This window comes from Mastigoproctus giganteus, chromosome 1 (assembly GCF_048544385.1).
Source record: "Mastigoproctus giganteus isolate SK-2022 chromosome 1, ASM4854438v1, whole genome shotgun sequence".
Lineage (NCBI taxonomy): Eukaryota > Metazoa > Arthropoda > Arachnida > Uropygi > Thelyphonidae > Mastigoproctus > Mastigoproctus giganteus.
The window spans coordinates 17,512,331-17,531,370 of NC_143575.1; the positions used below are offsets into that span (position 1 = coordinate 17,512,331).

The 19,040-nt window shown below is 36.2% G+C and overlaps 1 protein-coding gene across 1 annotated transcript in view; it reads right to left on the reverse strand.

Annotated features, from left to right (window-relative positions):
* The window catches only part of LOC150090591 (glutamate receptor 1-like), a 194,034-nt gene that overhangs the window by 34,506 nt on the left and 140,488 nt on the right, over positions 1–19,040 (reverse strand). Inside the window, exon 13 of the mRNA XM_090371710.1 lies at positions 17,028–17,272. Coding sequence (XP_090227836.1) covers positions 17,028–17,272 — 245 coding nt within the window. The remainder of the gene's footprint in view (positions 1–17,027; positions 17,273–19,040) is intronic.

A 19,040-nucleotide genomic window follows, 5' to 3' on the forward strand; every position in this document is an offset into this window, starting at 1 on the left:
GCTCCAATTATCCGAAGTTTCACTTAAAAAAAGTTAAAAATACAACGGACCCCCACTTTACAATTGGTTCACTGTACAATCGAATCACTTTACAATGGGCTGACCATAGTAAAGTACCATTCACTATAAGATGTGTAGTAAGCACCAGTCATTGTGATCACGTTTGTGAACTGAATTTTAATTCTATTAAACAGCAATTATAATTAGCAAAAATAGGATGACTATTATCCACAAGCAGTGGCGGACTGGGTCTAAAAATATTGGTTTCTAGTAGACAAAGGGGGCCCACTCACAACTATTATATTTTCAAGCTACTAAAAGATCTAACATTTTTAACATATTGTCTAATGTTATTGCAAGGGGGCCCACTTGCCATCGGTCAAGCTGACACCTGACCAGTCTGCCACTGTCCACAGGCTATAAAAGTAAAGTATATTAAGCACAAATTTACCCTTGATTAATAACCTTACCAATTAAATGATACGTGAAAATTGGAAGAATATACGTGATAATCAGAATAATTAATACGCACTGTAATATGTACATACTAACTAGTTGACATCTGTAGGTAGGGGTTAAAATTTAAAACGGTAAAAAGATAAGCAATCAATAACAAAGAACGCAGCACACACAAATTGCAAGTAACATGATACGCACAAGTGAGAGCGGAGTAACAAGTTACGAAGCTTTAAAAATAGGAATAAAGAGAAGATTGAAAATTAATTTTTTTATATGATTGAAGATTCCATGGAAGAGTAAACACATTTCACTATAATAACCCACAGAATTCCAGCTGTCAGTATTATCACAAATTCAATAAGATTGAGTTTACTATCTGTTAACCCAATAAACAGGTGACTGGTAATTCTTTTTTATTGTTTTATGGTTGTGACCTCCAGAAATCCGACTGAACCACGTGGTTCGGTCAGAGACAATCGTAGGGTAATCTCCAGTGCTGTGGTTTCCTGCCCCGATTAAATGGCATGTTGTCCCAATTAAGTGAAGTAAACCCTGGCTATTTTCTCGATTGGGTTCTGTTTTTAAGATTTGCCCCAAATAAATGGCTGCCCCGATTAACTGGTGGCCCAAATACCCAGAATCACTGTATTTTAAAATAGGTTGTCTAATATTTTATTCCCCCCCCCCAACATTTTATCAACAACGATCAATACGGTATTATATTGGCCCACATGATGTACAAACCCGTGCAAAATTTCAAGTCAATAGGTTGAGTGATTCCAGAGATACAATGCTGTGACAGACGAACGGACAGACAAACAGACAACTGAGTGACATTATAAGGTTCCTTCATTAGACTATGGACCCTAAAAACTTATAATTTTAATTAATTTTGAAATTAAAACTCCCTTTAGACCTGTTGGCAAGCAAAATGCAAACTGAAAACCCACATGCTTCAACAAATGTGTGCACTGGATGTCAGACTGTCAATAACAGGAGCATCTGCTGCATGAGACATGAAGCATGCATGTCAGCAGTTTGATTCTAGATGCTTTAATGTCACAAAGCCAGAGAGCATTACCAATTGAAGGAGAGCACACACACACACACACACACACACCAGTAAAGCCAGCTTGCTATCAATAATTGTATGTGATAGATGTTACTCAACACATACCTATGATTAGGTTTAATTTAATTCATGAATATTTCATAATTGTGTGATAATTAACAGAGATTTCTGGAATTTTCAGTGGAAAAATCAAAGAAAACATTTTCAAAAACAGGGATTAGAGTTTCAGCTGTGTAGACAAAGTAGAAGCTTGTTTGTTTGTTATTTGGTTTTTAGGAGCATTAACAACTAAGGCCATAATGCTCCGGGATATGCGGTGGTCATTCCCTGACCTTTCTGCATCCTCTGTATTTGGTGGTGATGGGCTCGAACTCCAGTCTAATCAAGAAGCGTGTGCTATGCACTGCTGCTCCTTCCCACCTGGCTACGGAGGCGCCAGTAGAAGAAGCACGAATTTGTGAATTATTGTCTGGTCCCACTGACTCCACATGCCTGACTCAGGGTTAAGAAACTGAGAACTCTAAGGAGTTCTGTAAGGAGAATTTTCTAAAGCAGCATTCTCTAACTTACTAGTTTTGCAGGCCATGCTCTTGAATTCATGGGCCAGCACTGAGCACTTCTGCATTAGATGTCAGAAGAGTGAAGTCATAAAAACTCCTGGTTTTCCCAGAAGTATTAAATAAATAAATTTTCTGTTTATACTCCGTGATGACCAAACAGTCAGGAGTTCACAAGATAGACAAAATACAAGAAACAGCACCGTATTCAGTAGTCACGGGCTTGAACCCCGGTCACTCAAGGCACGTGTACTTATGCACCCGCACACCTGACAAGTATAAATTTAAATTTTCCTTGTTGATGGCAAGCATAACCATTTCAAAAGTATGCAAGCCAAAGAAACAAAATACATGGGAAATGATGTTTGGAATTGCTAACAAAATTACACCTAGCTTGCTGAGGCAATCTTTTCTCCTTTGTGGTACATAGGTTCTACTCTTTCTCTCTCTGATAAGTGATACAATTCAGATTTACATCCTTTTTGTAAATTATCATTGATGTATACTGTATTTTATTTTTATTTATTTAATTTAATATTATTTATTTTTCCACAATTTGATTATCAAAGAAATTCTTCCATGTTTGCTTTTTTTTGTCTTCAGTCTTCACTGGTAAGTATTTTGATAGTGGTTTGGATAGCATAGGACCACACACTTTCAACCAAGCCCTTTGGCAGGTTTAGAGGTTACTGAAATGCTAAGTTCCTTGGTTGTTTCAGATGCTCATGCCATGTGGTGCCTGATGAGACAGGGCTCCAACAGATGGAGCCCCATCTGTAGGAGCAACTGTATTCAGTTATTTATCTTTCATCATTTTAGTTCAGTAATCCAACAATTCAAAAGCATGTGCCACAAAGCAGATAAGATCATCTCAGAAAGCCATGTGGTGATTTCATAAGTGATTCCAAAAATCATTTCCTTCAATCTCAATAGCAATGTTAGGTGAGTAAAACAAAATCCAATTTCATGTAAAAATGGAACATGAAAATTATTAGCATTATCAAAGGCACATGATGCAAGAAAGCAAGCTTATATAATTACTAATCTTGTTGCTCTTCTCTATACTCATTCCAACAGCTCTACATCCTTCCTAAAATGAGGCCTCCAGACCTGTATACAGTACTCACAGTGTTACCTGACCACTGACAAAACCTCAAGGGTAGCCACAATTTATAAAATTTATCTGCACTGTTCAGAAAACTCCATATTTGCCACAATTACCCCCGGGGTCTTTTTCATTTTTTACCACCCTAAGTGTAGTACCACACAGTTGATACGTTACTCTAGGGTTACTGCTTCCCATATGCAATACTTTACATTTGTCAATGTTAAACTTCAGTTGCCACCTCTCAGCCCACCTGCTCAACTTTTCTAGATCCTGTAGCAGCAGCGTACTGTCATTAGTGTCATTAATAACCCTGCCAACCTTCGTATCATCTGTAAACTTGGACATTAAGCCTGATATACCATCACCAATACCATTAATAAATACAGAAAACAACAATGGACCCAACACTGAACCCTGGGGGACTCCACTAATAGCATTAGTCAATGAATAGCAGTGTCCATTGATTACCACTCTCTGTCTTCTTCCACTCAACCATCCCTTTATACATAGGCAATTTGCCACACTGCTCCAATTTGAACAACAGTCTTCCATGTGCAACAGTATCAAAATCCTTTCTAAGATTTAAATACAAGTAACCCTCGTATAACGTGGTACCTATACGACGCGGTTTATAAATTGTGGCTACCCTTGTATAACACAGTCGTGGTTTTGATATAACGCAATCTACAAATTGTTGTATCGCTTCTTTTCACACACTTTTACCAAGCGACTTAAAATCAAACTTTATGTTCGTTAAATTTGTGTCTGCTCGTATAATGGGTGTAGTTGCCAGAACCAAATTTATATAAGGGGAAACATGCAAATACATACATAAAAATTTTTTGTGTAGTGCCAATTTTTTACCTTATAAAGAGTTAATTGTTGCACAAGTAGTTATAAATAGTGAATTTATTGGGGAATACCCCTTGGCAAATAAAAAATTTATTTTTTATAATAATGGCCACCAAAACTGCAAAAGAAGGAAAAAACCAACATAGAAAAGAAAATTAATTTCTCTCGAAGAAAAAATTAAAATCTTGGATCAGTTGAAAAATGGAGAAAAACAAGGAGTTGTTGCAAGGACTTTGAATTCAAATGAATCAACAATTCAATTCGTACAATCAAACAAAATGAGCAGAAAATCAGAGATAGTTTTATTGCCGGTTCAATGATAAGTGCAAAGCGCGTTGCTCGTGTACACGATATTTTAATGGAAAAAAATGGAGAAGTCTCTAATGGTTTGGATTGAAGATTGCACTCACAAGAAAATGCTTTTGAGTGGAAACCTTATTAAACAAAAAGTGCTCAAAATTTATCAATATTTAAAAGAACTTGAACAAGATTTTTCAGAAGAAAGCTCTCAGCATGAATTTGTGCCAGTAAGGGCCGGTTCGAAAATTTTAAAAAGCGATTTTCTTTGCATAATCTTCAGCTCCAAGGAGAATCAACATCAGCAGACATATATGCTGCCTGAAAATTCCCAGAAGAACTTTTAAAAATCATTGAAGAAGGTGGATATAGTGCAGACCAGGTATTCAATGCAGACGAATTTGGGTTAAACTGGAAAAAAATGCCAAAACGCACTTATATATCGAAAACTGAAAAAACAGCTCCTGGATTCAAAGTTTCTAAAGAAAGAATTACTCCACTGTTTTGTAGTAATGCATCAGGTGATTACATGGAAAAAACCAATGTCAATTAACCGATCTATAAATCCTTGTGCTAAAAGCGATTGAAAAGTCCACCCTCCCTGTTTATTGGAGAGACAACAAAAAGGCATGGCTTACAGCTAGCATATTTGAAAATCGGTTTTTTAACTGTTTTGTGCCTGATATAGAAAGATACACAAAGAAAAAGAATATTGACTTTAAAATTTTACTAATTTTAGATAACGCACCAGGGCGCTCAAAAAAATGTAACCCATCTGAATATTAAAATAATTTATTTGCCACCTAATACAACTTATTCAACCACTTGATCAAGGGATAATTTCAATATTTAAAGCGTATTATATTCGTCAAACATTCAAATTAATTTTGGAAAAAATGGAATCTAATCCAAACATGACACTGCCTCAAGTGTGGAAAGAGTTTTCAATATTTAATTGTGTAAAAATTATTTCTCTATGTGTAAAGGAGTTAAAACCCTCTACACTGAAAGGTTGCTGGAAAAAAATATGGCCTGGTGTCATCCTTAATCAAAATTTCATACCTCTTGTGGATGCTGAACTAAGTCGTATAACAAACCTGGCACACATTTGTGGTGGGGAGGGATTTTCCGATATGGTTGAAAATGAAATTCGTGAATTAACTGATGAAGAAACAGATTTAAATGAGGAGAAATTGGTTCAATTAATAGAAGATGGCAAACCAAATACAAATGGCGAGGAAAGTTCTACTGAAGATTCTGATTGTGCTGAGTTCATTAAAGATTAAACAGCCATTAAAGAGTTCAGTCTAAAGAATTATCATTATTTTACAGATAATGATCCCTCAACAGAGCACTCGGGAAAATTCAAAAGACAATTGGAGAGTTGTTTAACTCCGTATTATGAACTTAATAAAAAATTGCAGCATAGTGGTAAGCAAGGTCTTATTATTACCAACTTTTTGATAAGAAAACTAGCTAAAGTACCCAGTGAGAATTATACAAATGATGTCGAAGAGATTTCAAGTGATAACGACATCCAGCCACTTGTAAATAAAGAATATCTATGAAATATTTTTTCTGAAGACAGTGATGATGATTAAAATATCCATTTCTTTAATTTTGAAATTTATGCATTATGTGCAATGAAATTTATGTACAATTCCTAATTTTTATAATTTTATGCTATGTATTTGTTAAATAGTTAGGTACATGAATTCTTGAATGAATAAAATATGTTTTTGTTGAATGTCACTGTTGTTTTTATAATTAAAAAAAACACTACGGAACATAACCCTACATTTTGTATGAAACCTGAACCTCATATAACGCGTAATATTTCTGGAACTTAACCTCCGCGTTATACAAGCGTTACCTGTATATGATATCAAAATTATTCTTTGCATCAGTTCCTTTGTGACCACATCACAGTATCCAATCAAATTGGTCAGACAAGATTTCCCCTTAACAAACCCATGCTGTGTCTCAGCTATAACTGAAGTCTTGTCTAGATGATCCTGCAATGCTTCTTTAACTGGTGCCTCCATTAATTTCCCTGGAACAGAAGTTAAACTAACAGGTCTGTAATTACCTCGAATCCTTTATGGATTGAAGAATCACTACTGATAATCATATCAAGATCTTCCTTTGTGGATTGAGGGTCACATTTGCCTATCTCCAGTCCATGGGTACCTCCCCTGAGTCCAAGGAAGCTCTCATAATTAGGGCTAAGGGTTTGCTTACTTCCTTTGCTGCCTCCTTTAATATAACTGGATAGATTCCATCCACCCCAGGTGCCTTTCTTATGTTTATCTTCAACAATTTCTCCTCCACTTTACTCTCAGTTATTACAACATTATCTAGCTTACTGCCAGAGTTTAATACGCCTCTGGCATTCCCCTCCCTGAATAACTCCTCATGTGTGAATGTAGATGCAAAATATTCATTTAGTTTGTTAGCTACCTGAGCAGCATCATCTACAGTTGAGCCATCGATATCAAGTGGACCAATCTGATTCATCCCCTTCTTTCTAGAGTTTACATCAGTAAAGAACTCTTTGCTTTACAGACCAGCTTATATCTCTATCTTTGGCTTCCGTGTCACCTTTTAATTTATATGTATTCCATGCATTTTCCTTCTCTGCAACATGTCTAATTAGTTCATCTGACATCCATTTAGGCCTAAATATTGAACAATATTTCTCAGTTGGTATGAAAAGCCTAGTAGCTTCCAAGATTAATTCTTTGAATGCTTCCCATTTTGAATTTGCTGTTTGTAACATCATCAGTTGGTTCCACTGTATAGAATTTAAATACTGTCTCAGACCACCATAATCACCTTTACTAAAGTAAAAATCCTTCCCTTTACCCCCAATGGTAGTTGCCTCTTTGAGTAAATCTCACTTCAGCACACTGTGATCACTGCCACTTAGTGGTTCCTTTATTTGCAGATTCTTAATGCATGAAAAATCACTACTGATAATTATATCAAGAGTATTACTCCCTTTAGTTGCCTCCCGAACATGCTGCTGTAGAAAAAAATCATCCAATAAATCCACAAAAACCTTGCTGGTGTGTGAGTGACCAAGCCACAAATTCCAGTCAATATCTGGGAAATTAAAATCCCCCATTATAAGACAATTATCATATCATCATTCTTTTCTTTCTTGGTGATTCCTTTCTGCTTCTAATCTCTCTCTCTCAGGGTAACTCGGAATTTTTTTTTTGGCTGGTGCAACATAAGCCTTAAGCTTCCATGCACCATATGGCTAATAATAATAATAATAAAACACACTCCTACTCTCAATTTTGATCTCACAGTGCTTATGTCACACCAAACTGCCTCGACACTGCACTGTTCAGCGATGTTGACTGGCTGCACTTCCTTGGATTTTGTGCGTTTCTTAACTATTAGCATAACCCCTCCTCCCTTCCTATCCATCCTTCCTGTACACATTGTACTCCCCAATTTCCAGTTCTGCATTCCTTATATCTGTGTGACACCACATCTCTATTATTCCAACAATATCTGCCTTTGAAATTTTGACCAACAACTCAAATTCTTCAAATTTATTTACCAAACTTCTAGCATTGGTCTACACGCAAGTATACATGCACCTGTTTCTATTCTTAGCTACCCTAACACAGCCCGTGTATTTACTTGTTCCGCAATGACTCCCATCAGTCTCTGGAATTCCCTACACCTTGTTTTCCAGGCTGCTGCTCATTTCAATAGAAGCAGTGCAAGAATAACTTTCACCTCTGCCAGTGGTTATTGTTAATCTATTAGTCCATGTATATCCCCCCCAAGCTAGCAGTTTTCTGACCCATCTAACTCTGCCTCGATAGCATCAGCAAATATTCTTACACCCTTTCTATTTAAGTGTATCCCATCCCTGTAGAAGCACTCTCTCCTGTTAACAAGCACAGACCAGGCTGAGAAAAATTATCCTCTTGAGTCTTGAACAATCTCTCCAGGGCCGATTTCATCGATAAGGCTCTCATCATATACTCTCACCTATCGTGTCTGGGCAGAATTGCAAACACTTTCAAATTCAACCCTAAGTCTCAGCTTTTTTTCAACATTGACCTGTACTTGTTAAGTAATTCCCCCGGCCTCCTATTCTTAATATCATTAGTGCCAACGTGTACAACAATATCACCTTTTGTGCCCTTAAAAGATATCTGCTCTACAACGTCATCAACCTTTGCCCCTGGCAGACATATCCTGGTCCTGTTCCACCTATCCTTTTTGCACAATATGTTCCCAGTTTCCCTGACAATAGAGTCACCGAAAACAACTAATATTCCTACTTGGGTTTCTTCTTGGAAGTACCGAATCCACTATGATAATGCTATGAGATTTCATTATACAGGAACCAACAAAATTTTCTTGTTATAACCATTACTCACTATATCGGTGATGAGTTAAATCTACAGTGGGGGACAAAACACTGAATCACCTTAAAAAAAGACAGGGTATGTCTGCCAGGGGCAAAGGTTGATGACGTTGTAGAGCAGATATCATCTTTTAAGGGCACAAAAGGTGATATAGTTGTACACGTTGGCACTAATGATATTAAGAGTAGGAGACCAGCGGAATTACTTAACAAGTACAGGTCACTGTTGAAAAAAAGCCGTGAAGTAGGGTTGAATTTGAAAGTGTCTGCAATTCTGCCCAGACACGATAGGAGGGAGTATATGATGAGAGCCTTGTCGATCAATTCGGCCCTGGAAAGATTGTGCAAGGCTCAAGGGGTAGAATTTTTTTCAGCCTGGAATGTACTTGTTAACAGGAGAGATTGCTTCTACAGGAATGGGATACACTTAAATAGAAAGGGTGCAAGAATATTTGCTGATGCTATCGAGGCAGTGTTAGGTGGGTCGGAAAACTGCTAGCTTGGGGGGAGACAAAGACTAATGGATTAACAGTAGCCACTGGCAGAGGTGAAAGAGATTCTTGCACTGCTTCTATTGGAATGAGCAGAAGCCTGGAAAATAAGATGCAGGATATTTCAGAGACTGCTGGAAATCATTGCGGTACAAGTAAACACATGGGTTGTGTTAGGGTAGCTAAGAATAGAAACAGGTGCATGTATACTTGCCTGTACACCAATGCTAGGAGTTTAGTAAATAAATTTGATGAATTTGAGGTATTGCTCAAAACATCAAAGGCAGATATTGTTGGGATATCAGAGACGTGGTGTCACACAGATATAAGGAATGCAGAACTGGAATTTGGGGAGTACAATGTGTATAGAAAGGATAGACAGGACAGGAGGGGAGGAGGGGTTATGCTATTAGTTAAAAAACACATAAAATCCAAGGAAGTGAAGCCAGTCGACATTGATGGACAGGGCCGTGTCGAGTCAGTTTGGTGTGACATAAGCATAGGTAAATCAAAATTGAGAGTAGGAGTGTGCTATAGGCCTAATGACTCTGATGAGTATAATAAGATACTGTACAGGGAAATAGAATGGGCCAGTAAATCAGAGAGTCTTATAATGGGGGATTTTAATTTCCCAGATATTGACTGGAATTTGTGGGTTGGTCACTCACACACTAGCAGGGCTTTTGTGGATTTATTGGATGATTGTTTTCTACACCAGCATGTTCGGGAGGCAACTAGAGGGAGTAATACTCTTGATCTGATTATCAGTAGGGATTCTTCATGCATTAGGAATCTGCAGATAAAGGAACCACTGGGTGGCAGTGATCACAGTGTGCTGAAGTGGGATTTACTCAAGGAGGTAACTACCATCAGAGGTAAAGGGAAGGGTTTTTGCTTTCGTAAAGGCGACTATGATGGTCTGAGACAGTATTTAAGTTCTATACAGTGGGACCAACTAATGATGTTACCAACAGCAAATTCAAAATGGGAAGCATTCAAGGAACTAATCTTGGAAGCTACCAGGCTTTACATACCAACCAAGAAATATTGTTCAAGGTTCAGGCCTAAATGGTTGTCAGATGAACTAATGAGACATATGGCAGAGAAGAAAAATGCATGGGATACATACAAATTAATGGGTGACATGGAAGCCTATGATAGATATAAGTTGGTCTGTAACCAAGTCACAAAGGAGATTAGGCAGGCAAAGGACGCAAAGAAAAACAGAAAAGAGTTCTTTACCTATTTAAACTCAAGAAGGAAAGGGATGAATCAGATTGGTCCACTGGATGTTGATGGTTCAACAGTTGAGGATCCAGCTCAGGTGGCTAACAATCTAAACAAGTATTTTGCATCTACATTCACACATGAGGAGTTATTCAGGAAGGAGAATGTCGTAGGTGAAGTAAACATTGGCAGTAAGCTGGATGATTTTGTAATAACTGAGAGGAAAGTGGAGGAGAGATTGTTGAGGATAAACATAAAAAAGGCACCTGGGGTGGATGGGATCTATCCACTTATATTAAAGGAGGCAGCAAAGGAAGTAAGCAAACCCCTAGCCATAATTATGAGAGCTTCTTTGGACTCAGGGGAGGTACCCATGGACTGGAGATGTGCAAATGTAACCCCAATTCACAAAGGAGGATCAAAGGCTGACACAAGTAATTATAGACCTGTTAGTTTAACTTCGGTTCCAGGAAAATTAATGGAGGCACTGGTTAAAGAAGCACTGCAGGATCATCTGGACAAGAATTCAGTTATAGCTCAGACACAGCATGGTTTTGTTAAGGGCAGGTCTTGTCTGACCAATTTGATTGGATACTATGATGTAGTCACAAAAGAACTGGATGCAGGGAATAACTTTGATATTATATATTTGGATCTTAGAAAGGCTTTTGATACTGTTGCGCATGGAAGACTGCTGCTATAATTGGAGAAGTGTGGCATTGGAGGCAAATTGCTGCTATGGATAAAGGGATGGTTGAGTGGCAGAAGACAGAGAGTGGTAATCAATGGACACTGCTCAACGTGGACTAATGTTATTAGTGGAGTTCCTCAGGGTTCAGTGTTGGGTCCATTGTTGTTTTCTGTATTTATAAATGATATTGATGATGGTGTATCAGGCTTAATGTCCAAGTTTGCAGACGATACCAAGGTTGGCAGGGTTGTTAAGGACACTACTGATACTATGCTGCTGCAACAGGATCTGGAAAGGTTGAGCAGATGGGCTGAGAGGTGGCAAATGAAGTTTAACATTGACAAATGTAAAGTACTACATATGGGAAACAGTAACCCCAGATCAACGTATCAACTCTGTGGTACTACGCTGACAGTGGTAGAGAATGAAAAGGACCTGGGGGTAATTGTGCAGGCAGATATGAAGTTCTCTGAGCAGTGCAGACGTGCTGCAAGAGTAGCTCATGGTGTCCTGTCAATGATATACAGGAATTTTTCTAGCAGGGACAGGGATGTGATTATTCCCTTGTATAAGGCATTGGTCAGGCCACACCTTGAGTACTGTATACAAGTCTGGAGGCCTCATTTCAAGAAGGATGTAGAGCTGCTGGAACGAGTACAGAGAAGGGCAACAAGATTAGTGAATGGAACAAAGGGTTGCTCTTATGAAGAAAGGCTTAAGTTTTGCAAATTACAGAGCCTGGAGACTAGACATCGGTGAGGTGATCTGATAGAGGTGTATAAGGCTTTGAATGGCTTGAGCATGCTCAATGCCGATGGGATTCTCCCTCTTGCTCAGAATAATCACCTGAGAGGGCATAAATTCAAATTGAGAAAGGACGGATGTCGGATAGATGTGCGGAAATTTGTCTTTAGCCAGCGGGCAGTTGGTTTGTGGAATAGACTCCCATCGCTTGTCGTTGAAGTTGATAGCCTAAATAAATTTAAGGCTCAGCTGGACAGGTATTTCGAACGAACGGAGGGGTGAAATGGGAGTAGTGGTTGTTTTTTTTTTTTTTTTTTGGCTGATGCTGAATAAGCTTGCTTTCTTGCATCATATGCCTCTACTAATGCTAATGCTAATGCTAAAAAAAGTAACATGTATTGAAACGTATAAGATATTGTTTGATTACAGTCACTGTTTGTCGCAAAGCAAAGGTATCGCATCAGATAATGCTTCTATTGCATCAGACAGTAATTGCAAGGTATTGCATCAACCATTTTTATAAATACGGCATTGGAAGGGTATACACGCTCATTAGTATCCTGTTCTGTGGAGGTATAAGCATGGCTCCATATATTCAGTTGATACCACCAACAAAAAAAAAAAAAACCGTAGCTGTTGCTCTGTCCCAGGAATGGCTTTCTACGTATGCTATCACTGATAAAATAGGCTGCCACTGGTCAACAGTATCCTGGGTGCTGAAATTAAAGCGTGAAACCGGTGATGTGAAGAGAAGACCTGGATCAGGCTGTAAGAGAGTTACTATGCCTTCCCAAGATCGATATTTGAAACGGCTGTGCCTTCATAATCGCCATGCTAGTGCTCCTGATCTAAAACTGGACTTTTAGATGGCCTCTGGTTTTGAAACAAGTGCTCAAACTATCCAAAGACAGCTTTCGGAATGTGGTCTGCATGCCTATCGGCCCAAGAAGAAGCCTTTGTTGACCCAACAAATGAGGAACAAGAGACTTGCTTGGGCTAAAACAAATTTTATGGACAAAAGAACAAGTTTGTTGTTGTTTGTTATTTGGTTTTTAGGAGCATTAGCAACTAAGGCCATATTGCCCTAGGGATATGCGGTGGTTATTCGCTGACCTTTCCACATCCTCCGTATTTGGTGGTCATGGGCTCGAACCCCGGTCTGATCGAGAAGTGTGTGCTACGCTCTGCTGCTCCTGCCCACCTGGCTACGGAGGCACCACACAAAAGAACAATGGGACACCGTCATCTTTTCTGACAAATCGAAATTCAACCTGCATGGCTCAGATGGGAAGCAATATGTCAGAAGATGAAAATCAGAGGCATACCATCCTGATTGCATAACACTGACTGTAAAGTTCCCTGCCAGTCAGATGGTCTGGGGATGCATAACAAGCAAAGGGGTGGGGCGAATTAAATTTATTAACGGAAGAGTAAATGCAGAAACCTACACTGCTATCTTGGAGGAGTGCCTGAAATCCATTATTAGGGATCACCACACAGACATCCAAAATTGGTAAGTTTTATGCTATTTAGATTTAACAATGAGTTTGTCTTCCTGTCTCACAACGCTTGAAACATACAGCAATGTTTTCCCTAGTTTTTTTCCTTGAGGTACAGTCATACCTCAGAAATACCGGCATTACAGTGTTGGATTGGCCCAGCAACAGTCCAGATTTGAACCCTAATGAAAATTGCTGGTAAATAATGTCGTATAAAATTTCTCAGAAGAAGCCAACAAGTAAGATTCAGCTGCACGAGAGCATTGTAAGGGTGTGGTACCACGAAATTGGGCAACCACATATCCAGAAGTTGATTAACTCTATGCAGATTGTTGCAAGGCTGTAATTACAACTTGAGGAGGAACAACAAAATATTGAGGACTTATTTTGCTGATTATGGTACACGTAAATGCGATAAAATGTATGTTTGGTTGTCATGATTGCAATTTGCATGGTTTCTCATATTTCCATTAATTATGCATTTTACCCTTTGGGAAGATATTTAAGGCAATTAGGTATATCAGGTGGAGTCTTTTTATTGGATTTCATTCACAGAGATATATATCCCATCTAAAAAATGCATTTTGAACATTTCTGCAACCCACAATGCAGCACAAAACATATTACTCACAAAATTCACAAGCGATGCAGTTTTTTTGTCTGCCACTGTACATCCTATTTTTTTTTTTTTTAATTCTCAATAACTTGATAAAAAGATAGATTCGAAAAATAAAAGAAATATTAGAAAGGAAAAAATAATATAAGTATATTATTTGTATTAATATGCTTGTATAAACTACGATACCCTTAATATTAAACACAATTTATGTCTGTAATTTTAAAACCATACACTCAATACTAAACACAATTTATTTCTCCATAATTAAAAACAATACTAATTAATAATAACCATGATTTCAATTAGTCTTTTTATTTATAAAGCTTAAAACTGATGTTTGTTTACAAATGTCGATGAAGTAATGCTTCATATACGTTTATAACCTCCCACTTTCTAAATTTTTTTTTTTCGGGTTATGTTTTTTTCCAGTGCTGATATGTAAACATGTTTATTCTTCCATAATGTCAATACTGTTGAAGAGAACAAACAACACTTTATACGCACTTCAACATTTTTTGCACCACTCACAAATAATTTCAATTTTTTCATGAATTGAGAGAGACTCTTTTGTTAGCAGACATGTTTCCCAAGGAAGGGTTCGCTTCTAACCAATTTTACTTTAAAATGACAATAAAGTAATCTGCATACCAACAATCGCTTGTTGGTATCGCTTCCAAAATTCTTAGAAGTTCCAAAATAAACTTATGGTTCAGTGAATACGAGCCAATCTGTAAATAGAGTAATGAGACCATTAAAATTACCAGTGGAACACCAATGCACTATTGGATAGCTCCCATCCCTGAGGTTAGGTCACAAACCGGCCCCAAATCCGATGCAGGTAATCATAAAAGCTAAATCACCCCTTTCATTTTTGTCTATTCCAAGAATTGGGTTTTTTCGACTACCAGTGCAATTAAGAATGTTTGCATAGCTACCAAATTTTGTATGGTATATCTGTGTAGTATGCTCATTATAACAGTAGTGATTGTATGGAAATATGCGTAAGTTAAAATTATTATGGCTTTTTGCTCATTACAGCTGTGATTGCATTATTTCTGTGGTCGTTATAACCAAGTTAAACCACTTATATTGTGTTTGTAAATTGCACATATTGTAGGCTGATGTGCATGAGCAAGGGAACCCATATTTTCAGAAGGAAAAAACCTTATATTTCTGCCTAAGAAAGTCCTCAATGACAATATGGTGTTTTTACCATGTCTCATTTGTTTGGAACAGCCTGCCTAAGCTTTAGTCCTGTCAGAGACAAGAATTCTTGAAGATCTCTCCATTTGGAGCTTTATAGTTAGCTGATCTCAAGTGAAATAAATTCAGTTTTTCTGTGTGAGTTATTCTGGGTTTTTCAGCTCGTACAAACATGTAAATTGGCCATGAACACACTTATGCAAACATAATACACACAGCACAATATACCATTGGTCAGTAGTAGCAAATGATACAAAGAACCATTTGCCACCACTGATACCAATTGCAGCATCAGGCAAAAAAAAAAAACCATCCACTTCCACAACACATAAAAATATATATATATATAAAAAAAAAGATATATAAAAATTGGCTGAAATTTTATATATCTATCCTGTAGCCATCCTTTTTCAATTTAAATTTATGTTCTTATGTCCCCTTTTATATGTGTTTCTGATGTTAAGGGTATATACAATGTATATACCCTTAGCATCATACATATATACATATATAATACAATGTGTTGTTAAGTGCTAACGTGCTACATTAGCATCTAATTATTTATTTTATTATTTATTTATTATTCATTAGCATCTAATTATTTATAATAAGATGCTGCCTAAGAATACTAGCTAACTATAGCTTTGAGCAAAATATTTTACAAAGAGTTCTTCCACTATGAAAGGAACTGAATCCGTAACCTTTTCAAACTGGTGGTAGGGTAAATAAATCTTCTTCACTGCTATGGTGGGCCATATTTTCTTATAAATATGAATATAAGTAATATAAGAACATATCAGTAATATAAGAACATTACTGAAAAGCAACTGTGATTTTATAAGTATAAGCAAAACTTTCATTTAAAAATTTAAATTTAAATATAGCAGTGCATTTTATGATACACAATACAAGCATCCATTGTACTTACACTCTTTCTAATGCTATTTTGCAATTTAAATTATATATATTATATTCAAAGTAAAATATAAATTATATATATTATTTTAAAATTATATATATTATAAAATATTATATAACAAACATAATTACAGCATTGTTTTAAATTGACTTTATGTACCTTATGATCATAGAACTTATGATAGAATTTCAGTGACAAATCATTTTATTAATTTTAATTTTCTAATTAATTTATCACTGTATTAAACTAAAAACAAATTAAAAATCATAAATAAATAAAATGCAGTTACATTTATTTACATTTGTGCATTAATTTTCGTAATTGGTGAAACACACCGGTTTTAACCATCCCCTCCTTCCCAAGCACCTTAGTACTATTTTTTTTTTTTTTTTTTGACTACTTACCACCATTCTGCAAGTGGTCAACGTGGTGATGTAGTTCTAAAAAAATAATACCTCGATAAATTTCCACTGACTGACAGCCTTCTATATTCAAAAGCCATATAATAGTAAGCTGGTCCTATTTGGATGGTTGCATACATATTTTTTTTCCAAATGACAGCCCTCTATACTTATCCAAATAGGGCTGTCATTCAAATCAGTCCTATTTGGATGGTAGCAGAATGTGATATGTTACAGTGACCTCCTATGAACAGATCATGCAGCTAATTACTGCATCTTAAGCACATTTCAAAACTATATTATACTGGTTTGCCTTGCTGATAGATAGGCAGCATATGATGACATGGTGTTCTGAAATGACATACTCTGAAACGATTTTTATTGAATCTGTATTGAAAAAAGACCTCATATTATACACTAAATGAGAAACTGAAATAAATATCAAATCTCAGCCTTTATAAATATATTCTAAATTAATTTATAACAATTTACTTTTTTGGAAAGCCTCTTGGGATTGCAATTCCATAGGCACTGCTGTGCAAACTTCCTGGTAAAATTGTTATGTCACATGGCATCCTTAAGCTTAAGTAGTCAGCTGGAGCAGACTCCATAACAAATGCATACTGACCATCAGAGCTTCTTATACGTTCTACAGCATCTTCATAATTTTTAGCAAGAACATCACGATTATTGGTCAAATACTCTCCAAACTGTTTGTACATGCTCGCTTTTGAAATCTAAATACATGTATAAGAAAATAAAAACAATAAAGTCAGTGAAAATAAACAAATTCAGGACAATTTCATAAATTAATATTGATCTTTTTTTGAAATCTAAATACATATAAGAAAATAAAAACAATAAAGTCAGTGAAAATAAACAAATTCAGGATAATTTCATAAATTAATATTGTTCTTTTCATTGCTATGAGATGTATTTTATATGCCTCATCTAAGATTTTTACTGAGTTAAAATGTTTAAACTTAAAAATAGATAGACTAAGATGCATTTAGGGCTAAAGCCTCAAGCTGCGAGCAAATTTAGACTATGTTACAGTGACCTCCTACAAACAAAATATCTATCTATTTTTTAGACTATGTCTAAAAAATAGATAGATATTTTGTTGCTGAATTTGCTTTACATAACATAAATCTGGCTGGATTTCTATTTCCTTTTAAATATATTGTGACTTGTTTTTGCACATGAGTGTGCTGAAACCTGAAAACAAAAATATTCATGTCTTCCTCATTATTTGTATATTTTTATATTTTTGAGATTTCCATTATTATTATTTGACCACTTTTAATGCTCTTATTTTATGGACTGAAACATATCCCAAATTTAAAAGGAAGGTGAACCAGTTTTAGGTTGTGAAAACAAGCTTTTACATATAGAACAAGCGTGTTTTCACAAAACTGCAAGAAATACCTCACATATTCCCTACATCTCCTGAAACAATTTTACATACATTTCATACATGGTGGGGGAGAGTAACCACATACTAGTATACTAGTCAAAGAATTTTGAGCTGCTGGAAACAAATATGTTTTTGAAAAAATTTGCCTTTTTTGACCTAACTGTCATATTTAATCATACTCTATAAGTAGTTTTATAGTCCTAGTCATGCTTGGTAGTTTATTTTTTAATTTGGCTATAGATTTTGTAGGTTACTACTTAATATATGTAGACCCTTGTATCTTTTGAATATTGCCATCATTGTTATAGTTCCAGAGTGAATGGTAGGGGAATTCAAATTTTTTTAATTGTGGTAAATAGGTAGCTCTAAAGTTTGAACCACTTGGGTTGGCATTAGCTGGATAATTTTGTTATATATTATAATTAACTTATAACTTTCATGCATAACAGTATGGCCTAATACATATAACACAAACTTGATAGCATGGTAGCAGTGGCGGCTTGTGACTGATGTACAGGGGGATCCTGCTTATTAAAGTTAAATTAAATTTCCTTGGTTATCAGACATGTAGACATAGATAGTAATAATAATAAGCAAGTTAAAAATACTACAAAACATTAACTGGACACTTACCATTAACAGACTTGGATAATCTTGAAATTTTATTTAAAAATAAAAATTCATTCTTCGGTTTTTATTTGTTGAAAACAGATTAATAACTTTTTCATTCAAGTTCGGTGCACTGTTCAAATTGCCACTGCTCGCTCTGCAGTTCCTTTGCCTCATTTTGTCACCTCTGAAAATGTGTATTGCAACCTGTCAACTAGGCATTGACAGAACCACTTGGACCAAAATGTAGAACTGTGTATTGCACAGTTCCGCCTATGGTTATACTTCAAAGTCAAAAATGATTTCGCGTTTTTATTCATTTATCATTGAAATGACAATTGAATGATTTGTAGAATTTCTTAAGATACCGATTGAGATTGACTCAAATTGATAGCATAGCTTAATTTTATGGTACTCACCTTTTGTATAATCTGCAGTTGATGCTTAAGATAGGATGGATACTAATTTGAGTTTAAATT